The sequence below is a fragment of the Sabethes cyaneus genome, chromosome 3 (assembly GCF_943734655.1).
Source record: "Sabethes cyaneus chromosome 3, idSabCyanKW18_F2, whole genome shotgun sequence".
Classification (NCBI taxonomy): domain Eukaryota; kingdom Metazoa; phylum Arthropoda; class Insecta; order Diptera; family Culicidae; genus Sabethes; species Sabethes cyaneus.
Genome location: NC_071355.1, coordinates 164996165 through 165022438, shown reverse-complemented (window position 1 = coordinate 165022438; position 26274 = coordinate 164996165). Strand labels below are relative to the sequence as shown.

Below are 26274 nucleotides of genomic sequence, written 5' to 3'. Positions count from 1 at the left end.
TCGACTTATTTAGCAAACTAAAAACTATTAAGTACATCAAACCGCTTCTGTCAGAATATAATAAAATCCAGGGCACGCGGTTGCTTACTGGAACACGAAACCAAAAAGTTGTATCTCTTTATCCGGTTTAAAATAAAGCAGGATCTGGGCAAAAATTGGATCTGAATCATTTTTGATACGTTCTCAGTACGAAAATTAAGACTATCTATTTGAAAAAGTCATTATAAACGTAAAATTGGTGATGCGTGTCGATGCACCAGTTTTCTACCCTCAAGATCGAGTTTTCGCCGCCACCAGAAGCATCGTTTGCATCTTGTTGTAGTCTGAAAATTTATTAATGTTTATATTTTATCTAAAAAGTGGAATGATAGATTGATTACCGTACACCCAAATAATATAATTCTACACTGGAACAGTAAATAATAGTAATGGAATGATGATCGATAACAGGGATTAAATAATTTCGAACAATGGATAAAATAACTAATAATTGCAATAATTGTTTTGTAAACATTGTTTTCATTAAAAAAAATACTTCAGCTATGCCTATTTCCATAATTTAACTAAAGTTCGTTGACGTAGATCATTTAGGCGTAAGTCCATGGTGGACCGACGAATTGTAATTGTTTACCATTTTTATTTACTTACTAGCTGACCCGACAAACTTCGTATTGCCACAAATTAACCTGTGTTGTACATAAATCATGAATCTCGGATGATCTTTGTCACAATCTCGAGTTTTGCAAGTTTTTGAGGAGTTCAACCATAGATGATTCATTTTGGCAGTTACGTAACTACGAAAGCTTCCCAGGTAACCAAAAGCATCACCAATGCTATTCAAATGTAGGCCAAGAAGCATTTAAGTCGCCTTAAATGCTACTTAAATGCTATTTTGGCAAAATATACAGCTACTTTACTAATAACCTTCTTATAGTGCTGACAAAGCTAATTTATAGCTAATTACCGACACGAAGAATTTGAATACAATTTTGGATGCCAATTTACAACACCTATGCAGTCAAAAAGAAATATACAAAAGCGTGTAGTATAAAATGCCAGATACGCTGATTTGCTGCTTATGTTAATGCTTATTAGTTACCAGGAATGGGTAGTTTACTATACAAATTTGCAATTTTTCCTCACAGTAAAGTAGAAAACAACTCCCCTGTCCCCTCAGTGCATAGCCAGAAAGCGGATAGTAATATTCGCCATGATTGCACAACATTTCACTGAATATCATTTTGCGAAAAACCTTAAACGGAATGTACCATTTCACGGAAAACTTTTTTGTGGAAAGTACCATTTCGCGATCCTCTCCTTATTCGCTGTCGCTCGTTCCAGGAAACCCAGGTAGACCTAGGAAAACAAATAAACCTTGACAGTAGTGATTTCTGCGGGGAGTTGCCTTCCCAAAGTGGGCGGCGCTTCCGACGGCAGGTCACCGGCAACACTCGCGGCCGTCTCGTCCTGAATGATCTAGTGTTACTATAGATAGTTTTTGTGGTCTTGTGATTGACTAATGTTTTATGGAAGAGTCTCGAATTTCTCGAGTTCGATTAGTTTTTGAGTTTCGCTTAAACTTCTGTTTTATTTGTATGAGAGTCCTTATCCCCCTACCACAGGGGTGAGAGGTCTCTAACTATCATAAAATAAATTCAAGACTCCAAAATCTCCCACATGCCAAATTTGGTTCCATTTGCTTGATTAGTTCTCGAGTTATGAGGAAATTTGTATTTCATTTGTATGGGAGCCCCCCCTCCTAAAGTAGGAAGGGGTCCCAATTCATCATAGAAAAAATTTTTGTCTCGAAAAACACCCACGTGCCAAATTGGGTTCCATTTGCTTGATTAGTTCTCGAGTTATAAGGAAATTTGTATTTCGTTTGTATAGGAGCCCCCCCTCTTAAAGCTGGGAGGGGTCCCAATTCATCATAGAAAAAATTCTTACCTCCAAACACACCCACGTGCCAAATTTGGTTCCATTTGTTTGATTAGTTCTCGAGTTATGAGGAAATTTGTATTTCATTTCTATGGGAGCCCCTCCTCCTAAAGTGTGGAGGGGTCCTAATTCACCACAGAAAATATTCTTGCCCTCGAAAACTTTCACATGCCAAATTTTGTTTCATTTGCTTGATTAGTTCTCGAGTTATGAGGAAATTTGTATTTCATTTGTATGGGAGCCCCTCCTCCTAAAGTGGGAAGGGATCCTAATTCATCATAGCAAAAAAATTTGTCTCCAAAAACACCCACGTGCCAAATTGGGTTCCATTTGCTTGATTAGTTCTCGAGTTATGAGGAAATTTGTATTTCGTTTGTATAGGAGCCCCCCCCCCCTCTTAAAGTTGGGAGGGGTCCTAATTCACCATAGAAAATTTTCTTGCCCTCGAAAACTTTCACATGCCAAATTTTGTTCCATTTGCTTGATTAGTTGTCGAGTTATGCAGAAATTTGTGTTTCATTTGTATGGGAGCCCCCTCTCTTAGTGGAGGGAGGGGTCTCTAACCATCACTAAAACCTTTCCTGGCCTCAAAAACCTCTACATGCAAATTTTCACGCCGATTGGTTCAGTAGTTTTTGATTCTATAAGGAACATACGGACAGACAGACAGACAGAAATCCTTCTTTATAGGTATAGATTCCTTCGGGCAAGTTTGTCTACATTACAGAGATACCTCGATATATGACAACCTCGTTATAAAACAACCTCGATAAGACAATTCGATATAAGACAATTTTTATTTAGTACCATTATATAGTTTTGTTATATTTGGTAACGACACCAGAGCTAATTTTCCATTCCGAAAGCGGCGCCATAAAGATGTTCATTATTACAAAATAATCCTAAAAGTGGTAAAAAACTAACAGCTCAAACAATAATAAATAAGAACAATAGGTACCTGCCCAGTTAGCTTCGAGTTAGCTAGCCTAACAAGCCAGTCGTCGTATGTTCGAATCTCGGCTGAGAGTAGGATCGTTGTAATAGCCCCGTAATTGTCCTGTACTCTAATAGCCGGCTGCGAAGTCTGTCGATAAAGAAGGGTCAGGTTCTCAACAGGGCTTTGCTTTTTTTAGAACAATGTGTAGTGCGCAGTATATACATTATATTGGTAGTAATAATAAATAGTTCAAAAAACGTAAACACACGACACAGAGCTAAATTGGCAACTGGCAATGCAATTTTTTTTGAAAAAATCATATTTCGATACAAGACAATTTCGATATAAGACAATTTTTTGAAATTATAAATTGTCTTATATCGAGGTATCCCTGTAATACTCACTGGCGTGCCCAGACACAGGTGGGGCATCCGACTTCTCAGAAGATTTTTTGGTGTGGAAAAACGGAGTAATTGTAGGATGACGAATCTATCAATCCTTATCACAAAAATATCGGCCGATTATGTTGAAAACTCCTGACTTTTGGGTGTAACTGAATTTAATATCAATGTTAAAATTGCAGTTGAACCATAAATTGGAGTTGAAATTAAACGAAAAATACGACTTGGCTTTGAAATTAGACTTAAAATTGGTGTAGAAGTTATAGAGTAGAGCGGGGCATAAGTGCGATGTTTGAAGTTGTCATCAATTTTCGTGAGATATAAAGAAGGACAGCAACATAATATATTTTATAGTGATGCAGTAACTCAATGTCTTCACATTCAACTATAAATCATCTGCGGTAATAGTGTTTTGTAAAATAAATTCTTCTTTCTTCTGATCAAGTGCAGATTCGAACTTTTACCCCACTAGCGGGGCAAAAGTGCGAATACCGCGGGGCAAAAGTACGAAGCTCGAATCCATGAAATTACCACAACAGTAGCTAACAAAACCATATTATCTTCAATCTGCGTTATGTTTCGGTAAGGAATATTCTCAATTTGCACCTTTTCTACTTTGCGCTGGTGTATTGCAGCCTCCGTTAGATCGAAACTTTTCCAAACGTTTGTTTTTTGTGAAAAACATTGTTTTTCTTCGGCCAACATCTGTAGAGCACACAGTTTTCCGCAGATCTTCCAGTTCTAGTATCTGTAATATAGTGGCTAAAGCTGTATATACATTTTTGCCTCGTCCTCGCTATACATTTTTGCCTCGTCCATAAATCGCACTTTTGCCCCGTCCGTGAATCGAACTTATACCCCGCTAAGCGCTTGACAGGGTTAGATTAAATTACGGAAAAGCGAAATTTATTTTGTGAATTCTTTTCACCGTATTTTCAAAACAAATATGTGAGTGATGTAAAACGCTGCTACAAATTTTCAACAAGTAATATCGTCTTGTTGATATCAAGTTTGCCGTATAACGAAAAGTTACATCAAAACCGCCCTAAAATAACATTTGCACATAACTCAGCAACTATGCTTCGAAAGCAACCAAAGTTTACGTTAGATTCAAGCTGTCAAAGTAGTCACCCATCCATGCCAATGTAGAAAATTTACTCGGAATATGCACCGATAAATCATTGAATAGCACTTTTACTCGCATCGCACTTTTACCCCTCCTTACTCTACTTGGAATTAGACGTTTGAAAGGTTTTATTTGAAATTGGACTAAAATTTTATTTTAAATTGGAATTGATTTTGATTTGGAAATAGATTTGAAATTAATATCGAAATTGAATGTGAATTGGACTTGAAATCTAAGATTAAATTTGACTTAAAATGGAACCTAAAATTCGCATTAAATTATACATGAAATTGGGCCTAAAATGATATATGCAGTTAAACTTGAAATTGAGCTTGACATTGAACAATCAATTAGAGTTTAATTCGAACCAATTTAAACTCGAAATTTAACTTCAAAGCAGATATGGATATGAAACTTTACTTGTAATTGTAATTAAAACATTCTTCGTCATATTCTCTCACACGTTTTACCACTTTTCGGTTTCGCTTTTTCTCCGTTCCAATTCGATTTTCCTCTTTTGTTCTGTTTTTTCCCCTTTTCTGTGCCCTTTGCTTGGTTTTTTCTCTCACATTACATCCGTTTTTTTTCACTTTCTCTCGTTTTTTTGTCTGCCTCGTGTTTCCTGTTTCATTGTTACGTTGTTCTGCGTTTTCTGTCCTATTTTTTCTTATCTTTAGTTCTGTTTTTATTCATGCTTTCCACACGTTTTTGTTATTTTCCTTTACATTTCAAAAGGGAAAAGGTACTCTTTTCCGTTTCCAGAAGTTGTATTTTTCTGACTCTTTTTATCTCCTTTCCTTCTCGATTTTCGCTTTCTTTTGGGTTGTTTGTGTTATTTTACTCTTTTTAAAACCCTCTTTTTCCGTCTCCTCTGTCATTTTATACGGTTTCAGGCTTCCTTTTTTCATTTCCCTTCCAGTTTTCCTTTTCCCCCTCTTTGTTCGTCTTTTTCCGTCTTTTTCTCTTTTGTTTTTCCTGTTTTTCTTTTCTTCTTGTTCTTTCCCGGTTTTCCGTCCCAGATTTCTCCTTTTATATCCTTTCATTTACCTATTTGTCCTCGTTTTTCTCGTTTCCTCTCTCGATTTTAATTTTTCTCTCGTTATTCTTCTCTTCCCTTTGGGGTCATCCGTATACCACATGGACAGTATAAAGAGGGGTGGGTGGTATGAAAATGTCTACGCTTGTCCACGGAAAGGGAGAGGGGGTATGGAAACTGTACACGTGGACAAGTTCATACAAAAAATAGCAATTGCAGGGTGTTCAATAAGTTCGAATACACTTTAAAAATGTGTTTAAAAAATGAAAATACAAGATATTCTTTTCTGAGTCAATTTTTATTGAAGCAGTGTTTATTGAGAACCTTTACGACACATTTGGTGGAAGCACCCCCCCTTTGTGCTTTATGCCGATCTTGAGACGTTTCTCAAAAGAATCACACGCGGAACGCACCTGGTCCATGGGCATCTCGTCCCAGATCTTAGAAATGAGCTTCTTAAATTGGTTCATAGTGCTCACTTTATGTTCGCTCTGCTTGGCCAGCATGTACGACCATACATAAAAGTGCAGGAGATTAAGATCCGGGGAGTTGGGAGGCCACAAGGTTTTATCGAGAAAATCAGTCAAATTCTCCCGACACCACGCTAGGACGATATTCGCCGTGTGGACCGGAGCTCTGCCCTGTTGAAAGACGTAATGGTCTTTCCCGTAGAGCTTACGAAGTGCCGGGCCACAACCTTCTCCAGAACCTCGGTCTTATAGTACGCGGCGTTGATTTTCACGCTTTTCTCGATAAACACCAGTGGAGTTCCCACGCTTGGATATGGGCCCCCAAATCATCACCGACGCGGCGCTCTGAAACCGCGGGATGTTTATGTGGGACGGGGGGATATTGGCCAACGTCGGCGCCCACAGCCGATCATTTTAGACATTGTGCGGTTGTTGCAAGATGAAGAGTTTCTCATCAGAAAACACGAGCTCCTGACCAGCGTGCCGCAAAAGTATCAGCTTTGCTCTGTCCAGCCTCTTCTTCGTTGTAGCCTCCGTGACCCCGTAAACCTTGCGTTTCTTGTACGGCTTGCATCCCAGGTGCTTCGCCATGATGGTGTGGGCAGTCCCGATCGACACATCCAGGTCAACCGAGGGCTTCCGGATTGAGCGGTTCATTTTTCGACGAATTCGCTCCCTCACCACCTTGATGGCTGCTGGCGTCCTCACCAAACGCGGCCGCCCGGATCTAGTACGGTCCTTGGCCGAGCCCGTCTCTCGGTACCGACGAATGGTTTTATAGATAAAATTCCGGAACGATTGTGTTTTTGGCGTAATGCGATAATGCTCTATCCGGCCAAAACACGCCCATCTGCATGATGTTTTTGTAGAAACGGGATCAAAATTTTCTTCAAACATTCGTCTGGTGCATCTTAATTGATAGCCAAACCAGAGGGCTTGTTGTTGAAGAAACGAGAAAGGGAACGATGTCCTTCTGCGTGCATAATTTTGGCTGGTCTTCCACTACCTTGCTTGCGAATAGTGGTTGGGCATCTTTAGATATGCTAAACAGTCGAAGTCACAACATATTTGCTTTTTAAATGTTGTACCGTATACCTTTTGTTGAGATTTCTGTTGCAGTTCGTAGAAGTGTACAACGCGCTCCCTAAATGCTTCTTATTTCGACGTAATTTTTAGCAAAACTGGGCAAGCATAAACAAAACAAAAAATTTTAACAAAAAGAGGAGAGAGAGAGAGAGAGCTAACGCATACATACTCTCATTTTTCTCTGAGCTCGTTTGTTGTTGAGCATAAGGGCTGCGAAAAAATTCCAAAATTTTAGTTGCCACCCGTTATTTACCGAAGAAATTTTGACAACTGCAAGGCAAGCAATTATCTGTCATTTTTTCTTGCGGTAGTAATTGCGCCGGATATTATTCCGTGCGGAAAAGTGGCGTTTCAATTCACTTGCATGTAAAACTTTGCCATCTAAAAGTGAAATAATATTTCTTGTGAGGTGCATACTGGTCAAGAAATCGCAAACGGAAGATCTTTTCTTTAGCATTTCTTGGCCTAACTTTTTGTCCATTTCTTTTCAGGTCGATACTAGGCTTTACACTGTACCTGATATATCAATACTTATTTAAGCAATATTGCAGATTATAACTAACTCTACGAAGAACTCCTCCGTGGTTTCTTTTAAATTATGCTTGGCTGAGGCGATACGATCAAAAAACAATATGGAATCAAACTGTGTGTGTGTGTCATATCCTAAAGGATTTTCTCCCAAATTCGAGTTCAATATTCATTGAAACGATGTATTTTTTTTTGTATGCCAGAAGGGCATTGGGTTAAAAGCGATCAATAGTTTTTGGTGGGAGTTCGTATTCAGTAAAAATGCGGACCATTCTTCGATAGTATTAAAATCTGTCAAATTTAACGAATAGAATGCTTATGTCGTCTTTGCTTTGGGGGTCGAAACAGAATCAATGCAGTGTACACTTGATAACAGTAGGTACGAGGTTGAAGGTGAAGAAGAATACATTCGTTGCTTCAACACCTTTCCAGGAGGGTAATCAGTCTCAATATTGCGTTTTTTATTGAAAAGGAGCACAACAGCTTTATTCAAGACATCTCTTGTAATATCCCTCTTGGAACACCTATAAGAGTATTTTGAAAAAGCTCCTAGTTGATAAACCTAGTGAAAAGAATTAACTTGGGTGGCCGGCGGAGTTTTACCGGCAAACATAACATAAAATAATGGTTGAAGAATTATACCAATTGGGGTTATGCCAAATGGGCGATCCCCAAAAATATCACGCACACAACTGTACACTTAACCCTCTAACGGGTAAGACCGTCTGTAGACGGCCTTCGCTTTTGGAGCTCCAGAGCCGCATACGAAATTTGTTTTTATTTGGCAATACGCAAAATGCGTTCAGAACAGACTTCTTGACATTTTGATACTATTATCATAACATTCTGACCATGCATTCAAAAGTTATCATCTTTCAAAAACAAAAATTCCGAAAATAATTAATGCGCGAATATTCGATTTTTTACTTTTGAAGGAAAAGCACATCTAGAACAAAATGATTGACCTAAAAAAAATTTCTATGAGTAAATTTCATGCATTATTTAATTTTGTAATATATCTGAATTAAATAATATCTAAAAAATATCTGGGCAGAGCGTTAGACATGAAAAAAGAAAAAGAGAAATTGGACTTTTTCTTACCTGGCGATCCTCCAGATAATTATTTTTGTATGAAAATCAGAACTTAAGGTTTTTTTGTGTGTACTTTCATGATAAAATAGTCATTAGCTTGATCGCATCGTTTTTACGGGGTTACCCGTTAGAGGTTTAAAATAATTTTCACGTCGAAATTACAGGAAAAGTAATGCGATTATTGGTTGGTACGTGTCGTGGATGCGGGGATCTGCACGCCAAATTTGCGTCTTGTTGTAGGCAGCAGTCGTAGCAACTAGAAAAGTCTTCCAGACTATCCATTCTGTTCATGAGCTTGAAGATATTTTTACCTATCTACTCGGCCAGCATTTCCCAGATTTTATTAATCCCCTTCTCTCACATTTTTAATATGTAGTTGGCTTAGTCGTCTCTTCACAATCCGTTTTGACATTTTAGGTTTTCTATAATCGTTGGAAAGTGCAAAAAACAAAAAAATCTTTTACTCATCAATCATTTTTGCCAAGAAACTTTAACCTAAATTTTGTGTTTCTATGATAAATATGTAGTGTTTTTATGGTAATTTGATAAAACATGCCATACTAAGTGGATCATATTTTCACCTCAACTTTTTTTCTTTCCCTTCTCTTTCCACCATTAGATGAAGTTACTAGCGTTAGTGCTGGCGTCACTGATCGCCGTCTGCCTAGCTGAACCAAAGCCTGCCATCAACGAAGTCAAATCGAACCAGCCACAGCAAAAGCCGGGACGATTCCTATCACTGCCAGTGCCGGAAAAATGCGCGTCACGTAAGTATTCATAGCACATCCAGTCGATGCATGCAAAGAATTCAACATTGAAGATATAAGTGTGCTCTGTATTACTAACCAGGTTGTATCTTTTACAAACCTTAGAGAGAAAATAAGTGCACTCAAAATGTTGTTAACTAGTAATGCATCACTTTATCTGGGTTTGTTATTAGTTGCATAGCACATTTTGTCCTAAAGCAATAATTTCAGGTCGATATATAAAAAAATTAAAAAACGGTATGTTATTTAAAAGCAAACTGTCGGAGTGTCGGTGCTACATTCCGCGTCCGAAACTTAACTCTCTGCTTTTGTTCGAAAGACTTTGTTTGTGTACAGGATAATTACGTGCAGTGACTCTAACATTCTCTTCCAGTTGAGATTCGAGCATACGACGACTGACTTGTTAGACCAACGTTGTACCTCGAGGCTAACTGGGAAGTTGGTATGTTACTCATAGGTGTAAATTATGTTTTACTCAATCAATGTACGGTACTAGAGATTGCCCAAATGAAATATTCACCAAAGTTTCGAGTTATCAAAAGATCAACCAAACTTAACTGCAATTTTTTTCTTTAAATAAATTATTGCCTTGACCTACAAACGGATATCTTCGGATGTTTGAATATCAGGCAAATTAATCAAATTTCCACAACATATAACATGTTCCGAGCAGCGCAGTTTATACATAGTATCCAGCATGCTGACCCGGCACTCAGTTATAAACGGCAAAAACGAACAATCTGACATTGAAACTGAAATGCATTTTGACAGTTACAGCAGCTTCGATGTTGGCTCGCTGGATGTAAAACTTAACGTTCACGCACACAATACCTGCCTGCACCGCGCCTTCGGCTGGCTGCCTGGTGCTGGTGCTGGTGCTGGTGGTGGTTCGAAACGCTCGCTGTACGATCGAGTCGAACTGCGCCGTAGCAGATGTTCACCTGCGAGCTGCGAACAGGAGCATCCACAGCGCTGGGGGCAGCACGCGCAGATGGCTAAAAAATAAATCTTTACGCGCGATGCCGTGTATAAATTACTACTATGAAGGACCTTGAATTTTAATTCAAACGAAGAGGTACCCGGAGTCTCCTCTTCCATGTGTTATACCAGAGGCAAGTATCTTTTTCGCGGCTCAAGTTCACCCGTATGCAGATTAGTTGATTCGAACGAGCTGAGCTGGCTAGTTTACAGGCGCGAAACCGGTTTTTCATCCTCCTGCAAGAGTGTGCAATTTCTATAGAACACTCGAATAGTAGAATGATAAAAATCCAAAATTCGCCGTAACGGATTGATGATTTGTATTTACTGTCGAGCGCACTAGCGGCTGCAACCTGTACCTAATGGGTTAATCTTCTATCGCAAACAACATCTCGGAATCGTATAATAAAAACACCAGTCAGCCCGGCTGCCATTATTATCTGCGTGCTGCTGCTAGAGTAGCATCTAATTTCACCCAACCATTGCAGGTGAGTTTGGAAGAATCAAGATTCGAATGTTCCGTTTTAAGAAGGAGCTTCGAACCGTCTAGTAACAGTCACCCCGTTTATGACCCGGATACACGAGCTCTCTGTATGGAAAATCACGTGCATGACGGTGTGCTTTAGCAGCAGCCCGTCCATTGAATATTACTACCACACAAAGGCGCTCTAACTCAAGCTACGGTTAGATCCGTTTCCATGAAAAACCTTTTGCCGGTATGTACGTAAATCATTACAGGTTAATTGAATGAATATAGTAATATTATTTTACCGGGAGCGCATTGATGTGCCTTCCTAAAAGTATCGAAACGTATCTGATCACTGTTTGATTACGTTTCGATACGATGTGCTTTGTGTGGATGATGACGGATTATGTTACTCACGGAACATGGAGGATCCGATGGAGATGCAAAACATGCTTACATGTGATGTGCTTGTGCTTTTAGATTGTTAAATTGATTTCAAAAACCTGCTTTTGTTTTAAGTTTTACTGGAAAAAAGTTGTTCAATGTATATCAACCTTATCTTATCAAACTAATCGACAGAACTAGGGTTTTTAGATAATTTTCGTGTTTATTATCTAATCCTTTTGCTGTAGCTCTTACAAGACATTTTTAAACGCCCAGTACTACTGGGCGTTTTTGAGGTACGACATTGGTCTAACAAGCCAGTCGTCACATGTTAGGATCTCAATTGGGAGAGGCTGTCAGAGGATCATACGACGCTTACGTAAAGTTTATAGAGATAACCTTTAACCAATACTACAGGTGAATCACGGGCTAAGAAGATGGGCTCGAATCCGGTTTAAATTGGCCTTCATTTTTATCTGATTCAACCTGATTTTTTTTTTGGATTCTCTGATTCTCTTAATTTGGTAAAAAGTAACGACCTACTAACCTAGTAAGCACTGCTGTAATGACCCTTCTTTATCTAATTTTTCGCTCCTTAATTATACTAAAGACAAACAGACATGACTCTTGGAAAGAAAATTAACAAAAATTATCTTACCTCACATTTAACCTGAACACTAGTACCATCTATGATCGACATTCCCAAATATCAAACAGCAACAGGAGTATCCCTCGAACCAGCAAGTATTTTTTATGGGGCATTCCCCTTCTTTCGTTAAAAAGCGCCAATTTGACCAAAACGGAGACATTCCCAACTAAGCCCAAATTTGAACTGACGGTTTAATCGGTGCGAAAAATGGAAAACGAGTGTACCTCACCTTAGCTCAAATTCGGATCAATTGCTTCCAATTTCGTTTCCGAGTTTTCCAAATTTTTGGTCAGAACGTTCATTGAATTTCAAATTAAGTATTAATAACGGGTGACAACTAAAATTTTGGAATTTTTTTGAGGCCCCTATACTCAACAACAAACGAGTTCAGAGAGAAACGAGAGTATGTGTGTGTTAGCTCTCCCCCCCCCCCTCTCTCTCTCCTCTTTTTGTCAATATTTTTTGTTTTGTTTATGCTTGCCTTATTTTGCTTAAAATGACGTCGAAACAATAAGCATTTCGAGAGCGCGTTGTACATTTCTACAAACTGCCACAGAAATCTCGGCAAAAAGTATATGGTACAACATTTAAAAAGCGAAGATGTTGCGGTTTCGACTGTATCCCAAGATCCCCGACAACTATTTGCAAAGCAAGGTTGTGAAAGACCAGCCAAAATTATGGACGCAGAAGGACATCGTTCTCTTTCTCGTTTCTTCAACAACAAGCCCTCTGGTTTGGCTATCAGTAGATGTGTACCAGACGTATGTTTGAAGAAAATTTTGATCGCGTTTCTACAAAAACATCATGCAGATGGACAATACGTGTTTTGGCCAGATAGAGCATCATCGCATTACGCCATAAAAATACAATCGTTCCTGAATACCCATTCGATCCCATTTGTACCCAAAAACCACGATCCGACAAATCGGTCGCATCATTCGCAAAGTTGACATGTTGGCCGTACAACGCTTCTGTTCGGACATCAAACGGAACTTTCGCCGAACAACCGGTTACGGACCGCTTTCAAATGCACGCTAATTATTTTTTCAATAACGGATAATTAACTTTAATTTTGGTAAATCAGATCCTCTTCATGCATCTTTGTTTTTTTTTGACAGCTTGAGATAAAAATTTCAAAATTTTAGTTGTCACCCGTTAGTTCTACTGGGTTTATCAAAATTTTGTGGCATAACTGAAAAGGTACATATAAGATTATTGAAGTAATTGAATTGAATTGAATTGAAAGTATTGAATTGGTGAAATTCTGTGATTCTGAAAAAAAATCAGAAAAAGTACATAGAATACCACAAAGGGTGAACACAAAATTATTGCAAAACATACTGCCAGTTTTTCTGCTGCTGCAATTTTTTCTGCTGACAAGAAACCAGCTAAATTTGGCATAGTTTGGTTTTAAAGTGTATTATTTACATCTTGTGAATTTCGTAGTTGAGCATTTTGTTTCGGTCAAGATGGAAACGAGTCAAGCGAAGACCCGTGAAAAAATTTTGTACGCTCAAATGGAAAATCCGGGCTTTGGTAAAAACGGAAGATTTGGATCGATTGACATTAGATCACAAACCAAGAGCTGGAAGGAAACTAGGAGCAGCTTGCAGAAAGACGGAGGGGAATGTCAAAGCTAATTTCACTCGAAATCTCAATATTTCAATGTGGTTCATCCTTTCCTTCATACACCGTTCTCACATACACCGTCAAAGATAATCCTAAGCATACGACGTTCAAGAACAGCCAGTGCTTTCAAGTCCCCATCGAGAATTGTCCACGTTTCGTGCCCGTAGAGGACTACCGGTCTTACTAGTGTTTTGTATATGGTACATTTGGTACGGGGCTGAAGCTTACCAGACCTTAGAGTCTTGTGGAGTCCGTAATAAACACGACATCCGGTAAGAATGCGTCTGCGTATTTCTCTGCTGCAGTTATTATCCGACGTCATCAACGACCCGAGGTATACAAATTCGTCCACCACCTCGAACTCGTCCCCGTGGACTATTACACTATTGCCTGCGCTCGGTTCCTCCTGCTAACAGATACCTGGTTTTGAACGTATTCACCAACCTTTACTGCTTCACGTTTCAGTTCGGTATACTGCTCAGCAACTGCCTGGAACGTCCTTCCAACAATGTCCACATCGTCAGCGAAACAGATAAATTGGCTAGATTTGTTGAAGATCGTGCCCCGCATGTTGAAACCCGCGCGTTTCAGAACACGTCCTAGCGCCGTGTTGAATAGGAGACACGAAATACCATCGCCTTGTCGAAGTCCCCTGCATGTTTCAAACGGGCTTGATAATGCGCCCGAAATCCTCACAGAACACCATTCATCGTGGCCATAATCAGTCTAGTCAGCTTCCCGGAAAAGCCATTTTCATCCATAATTTTCAATCTTCACGGTCGATAGTATCCTAGGTGGCCTTGAAATCTATGAATAGGTGGTGCGTAGGGACTTGGTATTCGCGATACTTTTGGAGGATCTGTCGCAGCACAAAGATTTGGTCCGTTGTCGATCGACCGTCTACAAAACCGGCTTGATAACTTCCCAAATAATAAGGTTCAAAAATTCCTAAACCGCGATGAATGCCAGTAAACTGTTGTCAAAACCCGCGCTAGAATGCTTAACGCGGAGATGTTGACTAGATGAAGGTACCATAGTGAAATTTACCTCTTTTTCCATTTTTGGAGCAGCACAATGGACAATGGACATTAATGCACCGAACTACCCTGAATTACATCCGATTGAAACCTATTGGGCCATAATGAAACTCCATAATGGAACTCAGAAAGACTAACGACTAGGCAAAAATATAAAGAACATGCTAAGGAAGTGGAAAAATGGGAAAAAGACCCGGAAAAGGTACCGGACGCAATTGGTTAACCTCTACCTACAATACACCGGGCCTAGGGGAGAAGTTGGGTTCGAATGCGATAACAATTGGCTTCCATTACAGCTTGGTTCGATCTGCGAATCTCCCAGTTTGGGTAAAGAGGAACATACATATAATAAGCGTTGCTTCAATAATCCTCCCTTACCCAATTTCCGCTCTTTCGTCTTTTCCCTTGTCCCCAGAGATACTATAAACAACTTTGTTTCATTACTTTTTTCTGCCGTTTCCTGCGGTGTGCGTAAACACTTCCGTTAAAAAGATTAATTTTAAGTACCTTTTATACATAATTTAGATAATTTATGGGGTCAGTCCCGGCGTAGTGGTTAGCATTCACGCCTCTCACGCTGAGGACCCGGGTTCAAATCCCAACCCCGCAAAAGTCACGAATGACCCAAGCTGTTAAAGCGACTATAATCTAACAACAAAAGAACTTTTCTCAATACTGAACGTTGACACGAGGATTAGCCTTGCCAGCCTTGAGCGTCTGTTCATGTTAGGGGCAGATCTTGAGAGTGATGATGCCACTGCAGATTGCAGCATTGTTTATTGTTTCCTCAATCTAGCATTTCATGTTAGGAGCAGCTGATGGCAACGTCTGACCTGGAACTGGTGGCTGAGTAAATAAATGTGTTATCTCAAACGCTAAAACCAGCACGGACAGTCCCGCCATGAGACTGGATAGCATAGCTCTAGTAGGGCAACCTATCTAATACAACAACTATGAACAACCCAGAAAATTAAGGGGGCATAGTACTTTTTCAATTCCAAAAAATCGAAATTTTTTTATTAATTAATTCGAAAGATTAACATTTTGAGCATATGTGGCTGAAGCCGTTTGGATGAATTCCGAAAATTGACATAGTTATATATTTGACCTATTTGTACCGCGAATGTCTGGACTGATTGCACAGCGAATAAAAACTTCAATGCCGTTTTTCCTCGAAACCAGGTTTTCAAAGTCGGTACCATAAATATCTCAAGAACGGCTCAAGCAATTCTCTTATTTCTTTTTTTTGTTTCAAAGCTAATAAAGTTATCTAGTGTTTAACCCATCCTTTTTTCGATATTGCAGTTTTTGTATTCTCTAGAAGTGTTTAAAGTCAATTTTTTTAACTAAAAACCTGACTTTCATGTTTGAATATCCGCCATTTTGTTATACGTTCGAATTTGTAAAAAAGGGTGGATCAAACACGAGATAATTTATTATACTTTTATGTCGCTTTGGAATTTTTCATCTCGTATATGCCCCCGAGCGCCAATCCATGGTACCGCAATTCATGTTTTTTCTGAGTGACGTTCTCCAAGGAGTCGTAGTGGAGAGAGAGGAAGAGGTTTCCATATGAAAACAAAATTTTTAATAATTGTCTGAAATACAATGTTTAGAATGCAAAAAACCCGCGTGATCGAGAAAAAAATATTTGAAATGCAAATGAGGCAAACAATATGGTGTAAAAGGTACTACGGGCTTGGCGAGTGAATCACGAGCTAAAAGCTTAAACCTCTCACTTCTAAGTTGGCCTGGTCTGGCCGCTGGTCTAATACAGTCAGCCGTCGTATATTTCAATCTCAACTGGGCGATGCTGTAAGAATCAATAAGATTGTAACACTAAATAACCACGCAACTGCCCTGTACTCTAACAACTGACTGCGAAGTCTATCTGGCGCCTGGGAAATTAGCGACGAGTGGCCCAAAATTAATTTGCATGGATGCCACTGTCTGAAACAGTCTGTAAGAGCCACCCCGGCTCTATGCTGACGACGACGACGTATGGAAGCTTGGTACCTAGATCTGCAAGTCGCTGAATTTCGCGGGGCGATGGGGTGCCCAGAGCCCTGAAAGATCGGCATCATAGCATTACTGGCAAAAGGCAAAAGGTTGCAAAGGCAAAAAGATGTAAAAGATCATGGGCGGCCCAAATTTACCGATGAAGCTTACATTTACAAGCTCACTGGCATTAAAGTGTTGGGCAAAATGCACAATCGCGGAAGGCGATGAACGAGAGGGTGTGTCTGTTGAGGATAGAAGGACGTTTCTTCAATCGTTAACGTGCTATGCCGCACGAAGGTAGACATGATGACGAAAAGGAGGTGTTCTATACTCAGCTGGAGATAACGTACGACTACCGCTCGCTACGACTACGACATATCAAGATCGTAGTCCGGAATAAGGATGCTCAGGTCTATAGGCGAGCAATGTATATACCGGTATTAGAGCTCCATAACCTGCATATCGACACGAACGATAACGGCATCAGCTTGGCAGCGTTCCGGGACCTGGTCATCAAAAGCATTTTCTTCCCCCGCAAAAATATCCGCAAGGCTACCTAGAGATCACCAGACTGATGAACAACGAATTAAATAAATCACGTCCTCGTCAATGGCTGGGTTATCTAGAACGACATACGCTCCCTTCGGGATGTGGACATTATGATTAGCATTACCTAGCACAAGTGTGCCTAAAACTATCGACAGTATACATATCACGCCAAAACCCTCCTCTTCGGCTAAACATTCGGCACTTGAATAACCCGTAAGCTGTCAAAAACTACGCACGTCTGCTGAATAAAGCGCTACCTTCTTCAGTGGTGCCAGGTTCTTCGAATCTTCGAAGACGGATGAGGAACGCTTGATCATAGCGCTGGAGCGGTGTTAGCTGGAGAAAGCAGAAAATTACTGATTTGAGTAAACGATTCAGAGGAAAAAAAAACCTTGGAAAAGTTATTGTTACGAGGGAGAATTTGTCAAAGTATCGATGATCAAGGAAGCAGTTAACCACGTTGCTGAGGAAGGAGAAGCTCCAGAAAGAGGACAGATATTGAGAAGAATAAGAAAAACTTGAGCAAATATCTCGGAACAGTTTTATGAGAACCCCCACTAGTATTACATTGCCTCAACGGCAATGTAACAGAAAGGAGGAAGAACGAAAGTTAATTTGAGTGAGTCCACGTACGATACTAGCATCCGGGCTTCGAAAAGACCAACAATCTTAGAAAATTCGGTGAGAAATCGGACAACTGAAAACTATTAGAGTTATAGAAACAGGAGACTCTTTACAGAACTCTACATATAAGGTAAGGAACCTTTAGCAATGAGCAGGGTTTAAGAAGAGGAGAAATGGATGGAAGGACTGGTTCCAATTAGCACAGGTTAGGTCCATTTAGTTGAAGCAACCGGATTACGACTGAAATTAGTCATTTTTCTGTTACCACAACAACTTTGTAACAATCGTGCTAGTAGGGGTGTGTCGCACCTACAAAAAGGAGGATAGGCTTCTTTGCTACGCAAAGCGATTGATAACAATGCTCGCGTAGGCAGTCCCTTCTCTAAAATTTTAGGTGAAAGTAGTTAAAAGTGTTGTTTATATCAACAAAGTTTTATCAAAATCGATTGAGTTGTTACAGTTATAAATTCGGAATAATAACAGGATGTATAATAATGGCACTCTCTTCGAAAATCAAAACGATTTCCGTCGATAGATCGGTAAACTACTCGGAATCGCACGTTCAAGCGTATCTCAACTGGCTTACAATGAATTAGGGTCAGTGAAAAATATACTTAACAAGAAAACAAATTTCAAGTGATGAAAACGATCCAGGAGCACCAACCATCCAATCGGAAGCATAGTTGCGGTAGGAAATACAGCACCACAAATCTGACGGATAGCAGAACGGCAGCTAACCAATTCATGGGTCAACCAAACTTTTTCATTCGGGATGTGACAAAAAAGGCGAAAGCTTCGGATTATTCTGTGCAAAAACAATGAAATGTATACAAATTTCGGAAGGCCCCGACCCGAAATGACAAACAGCAACGCGGTAACCAAAACTCGCGTATGGTAGCGATATAGTGTCTCATAAAACTATTCTGCATTGTGATGGATGATGAAACCATGGCTGACACCAGACAACAACTAGGACAGAAATACTGTGTTGCCACCTCTAAAGCTGCAGTTCCTGAAAGTGCACAGAAAAAAAGCTGTCGCAATTCTTTGGCTGACTATAGATCTGCGGATGTGGCAAATTGACGCTTTTATTGAGGGAAGGTCAATGGACAAATCTGCAATCACGGATACCTCCAAAAGCGGGTTTTGTCCGTCTTATTGCTATCTCGCAAACAAAGCTCTGACACTGTTCGACGCACTGACAATGTTTGTTTGTTTGTTGACGAAATTGTTAACGAAAACAATCTTGTTTTCATACCAAGAAGGTGTGGTAAAAAGTGTCTAAACAAGTTGATTTTGCCACTGTCCTAAGTTTGATGAAAGGGATAAAGGCAAAGGGCGTTTGCGTGGGCACGCTTGAGTCCGAATCAAGCAAAGAGTTGCGGCAAGGGGTTGACTGTCCTGTACATTATTCATCTACTACTACGGAAAACCGTAGCTAAAGAAAGGTTAAATCATTGATAAAAGTGCTAAGGATTTGTTATTTTCATTATACTTTTTTACTTTGTTTGGTTGCATGGTCACCTTAAGAGGTCGTTTATAGTTATTATTTTATCAAATTCCAGCTGCTCCACCTGAAAGTAAGTTTCTTTTTAATTGGAAAAGCAAAAACATCTAACCGTGCTTAGCTCCATAAAGATAATCGATGTGGTGACCTTTGTGCTACTCTGAACTGTACTACAATAAAAGCAAAAAAATAATTGAGTACAATGTGCAGGTCCAAATTGGCAATTCTGCAGACAGCTTCGCTCGCAATTCACGTACCTTGTTGGTCGGGGTTGCTGTCGTCGCGATCCCAGAGTTACGATATGGACTGGCAAGTCCCGGTACGACAGCAACGGTAACGACGACGGCGTTGAATACCGGTTAGTTGACTTTCGACATCCTCCATCACGCGCTCTACCGATCCGAAGACCGACGGCATTCGCGCGGTTTCAGATTCCAATGCATCATCCTTTCACCCTTGGCTCTGGTAACCTGTTATTGGGCCGGTCCCAAGCCCCAGCTCGCTCACCGACTGTGACTGACCGTAACACAGGTTCCACTGCATACGCTTATATCGGGCGACCATCTGGGTCAGGTCAATTTAATCGTGCATTTTGCCTGAGGCTTTTTTAAAATGTTTTTATCATTCTGGGAGTGTTAATGGAGACGTACTTGGATGCAGATCATACCTTTAGTTCTACAATCACTGTTTTATTCGGTTATAATTTGGTGTGTACCCTTCTGGAAATCAAAAATTTTATATTCAGTAATAATTCAATTAATGATTAATAAGATGATTACTGTCTTGAACCCGTATACAAACCACAATCCATCTTATTTGAGCACAGAGGGACGATAATATTAATTTAAAATATATTAGATACTGTATCCAGTATTGTAATGTGTTAAGCATGTCATTGTATTTTTTGCCCTATAACCCGTCAACGGCGGTCTTTCTTGTATTCACACGTCAAAAGATATGAAAAGTTCAAGTGCTTCATCGATAATTAACACGATTTCCATCGTTTCGCTGGGACACGTTTTGCCTCTCGTACACTTGACACGTTGTGGTGCTTGCTGGCTGGCTGGCTCGCTTAATGTGTAAACCAACAGAAGATTCGAAATAAAACAACACGAAGTATAAATAATGTTATTCAGGGTCCGCTGAGATGACGCAATGCGTAGCCAATTTTAACCAGAAGGTGTGGAGTGCATTCCAACTTTGGCATGAGGCTGGACATAATTGATGCAGTCCGAATTTTCGATCCGGTCACTTGACTTCAATTAATTGGGAAGGGACATTGCCCCGGCCAGCCAGCCATTGCTTCGCCGGGTAGGTGAGGTGTAAGGTGGCCGTTGACCCTGCCACCAATTCGGAAGGTTTTCCACCTAGCAGCTATCGAGTTTTGATCTACTAAGCTCGGTAAATGATAATGATAGAAATGTGTTCGAAACAATGTAGTGGTTTGTTGAAGATCTCAACTATGCCAGGGCATAATTTCTGCTTTGTTCCGAACGATTACATATGAGGTTTCTTATGCAAATGATAGTCCTCTAAGCGACCATCCCATCGTGTTTTCTACGGTATCTCTTAGCTACAATGTCGTTTTTTATTTGTCGATGGAACGATGTTCACCTGAGATACAAAGCAAGGGTTGGCTATTATTTAACATCTTAAGCTCAGTAGCTGTTTTGCAATAACAAATCTGTAAAATTTGAAGTCACGCATGCATTTTTTCTCTTCGTCCAACAGATACTGGAGAACGCTAAGAGTATGCAACCAAAAGGTCATACTAAACACGACTATAAATTAATCTCATCGGATTTTTTGAAGCTCTGTACAATATGTTAAACACGATTGAAAAACGGCCTTAGCTTTCTTCAATGAGGATTGAATTGCGGTTGCACATTGATACAATGCAATTGTGGCTTGCGGTGTTACGTGTGTTATACGTTTATGCACCTCGTTTTATTCATCCTACGATTCACTAGGAGAAGAGGCTTCTGTTAGGTGTAGAAGAAATTTGATTGTGTTTTAAAGCTAACCACAGAGTTTTGATTTGTACAAGCAAATCATTCGTCGTCATTGTGTATACTTTTTACGCACCAATTAAACGTAAGTTTTGACAAAAAGTATGACATGCCTTGATTACTAGTTTGATCTTATACGGTTTAATTGTGCAGTTAATACAAACTCTCACGCGGAGATACAATGATGCAGGCTAAAATGCCTACCTATGCTATCATTCCTCCCATCGCATCTGCGAGCATAATGAAATTACAGTTCACTACTTACAACTATATCTACCTCTAATACGTATTAGTTTTTTCTAACGAATCAAATCGTTAATGCTTATTTACAGTTGTGTACACTGGCGGGGAGATTAGGTGGGATGTTTTGTACCGGGTTTCATGAGATCAACGAGCGATTGCAATGTGAAACCTGATAAAACACAAAAAGCAGAGTCAATTCTTGCAACATTATTAGTAAGCAGAAAACTGTTTGATTTCTGCATCAGAGTGAGAATTCGTTCTAATGAAAAATTTGTTAGAAAAAAATTTACGACTAAAGTGATGGTTCCTTTAAGTCAAATGCATTGTCATATTAAGAGATGAAGTTTGTAGCAGCCCAAAAGGTCGTACGAGAATTTAGTAGTTTTATCAGTGAAGTTCAAGCGTACTATGGCTAAGCAAACGACAACAATGAAATATTATTCTGATCTGCGCTGCACAAGATAGATATTTTGGATGTAGAACTACGTCTTGCCACTGATTGTCCTTCCGAAATTTTGATTTAGGTCTGCGTCACGAAGTAATGAACAATTTCGAACGCCAATAGCTCTTCCAAATTAGAAACATTCCTATTCGATCGAAGCTTGGACCTCACCAGTGGTACTCCGACTTAGATATCGTCGTTAGAAATTTTTTTGTACAAGCTTAGTATTTGATCGTGTTTTGCTAGCTACATAACGCTGACAACATATGCACTCACAGACTGGCTAGTGTGAATCAATTTTCGTGCTTTAACGGTTGCAGACGTACCTCAAAAATTAAGAGAACAGACAATGGAGAACTTGTTCAAACGGCACGAAATAGAATTAAATGGCACGACAATCTTGCTTTTTGATAACAATCAATGCCGACCAACATACGCAATTTTGGTAAAGCACATTTTGAATTTTGGTAAAGCGAGATCAAGTAACGGCTCTTTATTATAGTCAAAAACATGTTTTTTTGAAGATTGTCATCTAAAATTTTCGTTAAACTGGGTGCGTGAGGGAGATTTTTAATTTGGCATACTCCGATTTTGGCACTCGTAAAAATATTCGTTTGCTATGCTAGTCCAGTAGAAAATAACTTTCACTCGGCTTGTTTACATATTGCAGCTAGGCCCTTTCAAGAAGTTGGAACTGGAATAATAAATCAACAAATGTAAATTACAATAGGGAAAGTTCAGCGAAACGCAGCAATTTTGATAGAAAAATGGCAAATTTTTTTTGCTTTTCTTCTGTAACTTAACTCAAAATTTTGCTTTTCTTCTGTAAAAAGTTTGAACGGGTACCAAAAACCAAAAAAACATTAGCGTATCTGCATCTGAACTTTTTTGGATTAGTATTTTGGTTTCTCTTAATGGAATGTCGTCCAGTTGTTGTTCTGGTTTCCGCACTTCGGTTTGCATTAGGTAATCGAAGTTATTATTGCATACGAACGTACGAATAATAACGTCCTCGAGTGTCGATATTTTTGCCTTTTTTATTAGGGTATTGTCGTTATCGTCGGGCCACTGTTATGGTCGGGCCATCACGATTTTACAGTTTTAGTAACTCATGATATCTATGCTACAATCATTGTAAAACTTCTTAATGTGATAGCTAACTTTTCACAATATTGTGAGTTTCAATCGTGTATTTAAAACACCCGTACTGAATTCAGTGACTAAACTTTCAAAAAAAGTTTTCCAGGCGCAATGAACTTTTCTTCAAGAAATGATTCATGAAATGCAATTATCGAGATAAATTTTGAAAATGTATGAAGTGTGTTGTGCTGCACACGAAGACTATAGAAAAATCCCCTCTAGTAAGGTATTTGGGAAGGCTAAGGTAAAATACTAGAAAAGCGCTGTTTGTAAAGGTCGGACCACTTGAGTAGTCATGGTTGGGCCACCATAATTTTAAGCGCAGAAGCAGCAATAATCACTAGAGAATGTCAGTCACGTAAAATGTGATGAAATAAAGCTAGATTTTTGCTGTTTTTTTTCATTCAAGTTGTACACTTCGGAAAAGGCGATTGTAGCAATATTGACGAGATATTTTCAATATTTACAAGATCGCCAAAATTTCGCAAAAATGTAATTAAAAATAGGGTATTTGTACCTATATGAGCCGTTGTTCACAGAATTCATTCTTTTCATGTCTCTATATAGAATTTCAATACGTATGTCTTAGATTTTCTGCGGTGGCCCAACCTGTACAACATGGCCCGACTATGACAACATTTTTTGTCTTCACGTAAATGCCTATAACTTTTTTATTTTTCAAGCAATCAGTTCAAAACTTTCCGGAAATATACCTTATTCTTAGACCTTTGCAACGATGTATTTAGATTTCCAGAGTTCCTTTTGAAACGAAAGTTATGGGCGAATTCCAAAACGTGGCCCAACCACGACGACATTCCCCTACACCAACTCCAAGATCTATAGAGTGCGGAAACCAGTTATAATTTTCCGCAAGACAAGAGGCTTCTTTACGCTCTTCGAGTTAGTACCATTCTTACAACTTGCATTAGTAAGAGACTGCTGGTAATGCATACACAAGTGAGAAGGCAGGATAAGAAGAAATCCAAAAATAAACCAATGGTTAAAGCACTTGACATTGATGGGCCCAATTTTATTAGGATTTGAATCGACAACCATTCAAAGCTGGCTCGATAACCTGCCGGCTGCAGAGCCCTTCATTTTATAAGACTAACGATTTTGTTTCTCCTCAAACATAAGTTATAAACCACTTCAAGGATAATAACTAGCCAACTTTTCTTCTATATGCTATACATTTAGAAAAACAGACAAACATTTTTATTGAGTTCGATTCTTTTCAACCTATGTTGGATGAAGTACTATTGTATGGTTACGTTTTGACATCAATGCTTTGTTATTGATATTATCTTCTGTCCTGGCGAGATGGACCAAGTCTGGTCTGAGCCCACCCAAGCAACAATGTGAGTTTTATTGTACTCTTATGGTGGTCTTGAAGACCAATTTTAGTCTTAAATGCCATCATAAGAGTGTAATAAAACCCAAATTGTTACTTGGGCAGAGTACTCTGACGTACGACAGCAAAAAAAAATCTTCTCTCCCTGGCCAAAGCCTCGCACTTTTTGTTAGGTGATGGACAGGCATTAATAAAAAAGCGAATCTAGCTTATAATGCCACTACTATTGCTTAAAACGAAGTTCGTCTCTTTGTGTACGGCGCGCTGCGCCCGTGCATGATAACGAACACGAAATGTAAGAAGCATTATACCGGTTGCGTTGAATTTGTTACATTTTCAGCACCGGTTCTCAATGCACTCGGTTAACGCATTCCCGAGTATTAACTTACATCGGCATCCACCACAGACGAGTTTTTCCAAGTTTGCAAAAATTCTCATGGAAGCGCCTCATATTTATTCCAATTGGCCGTGTGAATAAAAATAATAGAAAAGGGAATACGAAAAACTAACGCTAGTAAAAATACGCGTGTTCACACTGATCGTCCAGCATATTTCCGAGGTACTTTAACGAAGATAGAGTACACAATACCGAGTGTTTCCGAAGTTTTCAAAACCGGTGCCTAAAATACAACACCAAAACCGGTCGTGGTTACCTTGTATTGAGCGTGCAGTGCATTTTATCAGACACAGCAGCAGCTTACCGATTCAAGTATACTTCGTAGAGCTTCTCAAATGCGACACGCAGTTTGGTTCTGTCTTTAGACATGCCTGGATTTTTGGTATTTGTAGGGCAGACATATTTCGAGACTTTCACCCACTTTTATGCATTTGGGAAAGTTTCCATTATGGTAACCTAAAACTTTTTGATAGGGCAATCTTTAGAGAGCTTCCAGGTTGATCTCCTTTTGTACAAACCTGCTTGGAAAAACTATCTAAGCACTACTGCGAGGGAAAATTTGCGAAGAACAATTATTCTTGTCCAATGATATGCGCAATTTTTATGAGCAAGTAAATCATGCTAGTAAGAGCTACACGTCGAAACATGACACTTGACACAGCTCCGAAATGGAGGAGTTCAGGCGAGAAATCGCACAGCCGAATCTATCGAATCTGCTGGTCCTTTCCGGTGGCTATATAGTAAGCAACCACTAGTAATGGCACTTCATTGGATAATTTGGAGGATTTGGAAGGAATAGAAACTACCGGAGGAATGGATAAAAAGAGTGGTCTTCCCAGGTAACCAATAAGCATTACCAATTCCATTTAAATGCAAGCCAAGAAGCATTTAAGTCACTCTTAATGCTACTTAAAAACTACTTTGGCAAAATATTTGGCTACTTTACTGCTAATCCTCTCATAGTGCTGACAATGCTTATTTGCAGCTGATTACCGACAGAAAGAATTTGAATAGAATTTTGGATGCCAATTTAATGCAGTCAAAAAACTAATAAACAGCAACGTGCAGTATAAAATGTCAAATATGCTAATAAGCGGCTGATTTACTGCTTACGTTAATATTTGTTCGACCTTATCAACGTTTTTCGGCGAAATAATTATAAGAGATTTTAAATATCAGTTAGTCCGGACGTTTCGAGCTACTGCTGGTTTTCGCTCATCATCTGAGGACAACTTTTTTCGTCCATTAGGTTCTACTTTTTTTTGTTAGATTATAGTCATTTTAACAGCTTGGGTCATTCGTGACTTCCGCGGGTCTGGGATTTGAATCCAGGTCCTCGACGTGAGAGGCGTCAATGCTAACCAGTATGCCGGGACTGACCCCTAGGTTCTACTTGGTTTATCGCTTACGTTAATAACTATTCTTCACCTGGGTTGTTACTTCGTTAGTCCCCAATAGCGACAAAATTCATAAAGTCCGTACTACCA

General features: G+C 39.4%; 1 protein-coding gene across 1 annotated transcript in view; it reads left to right on the top strand.

Moving 5' to 3' along the window:
• LOC128742016 (uncharacterized) overlaps positions 1-26274 on the top strand; it is a 37120-nt gene that overhangs the window by 5090 nt on the left and 5756 nt on the right. The window contains exon 2 of the mRNA XM_053838191.1: positions 9234-9381. Coding sequence (XP_053694166.1) covers positions 9234-9381 — 148 coding nt within the window. The remainder of the gene's footprint in view (positions 1-9233; positions 9382-26274) is intronic.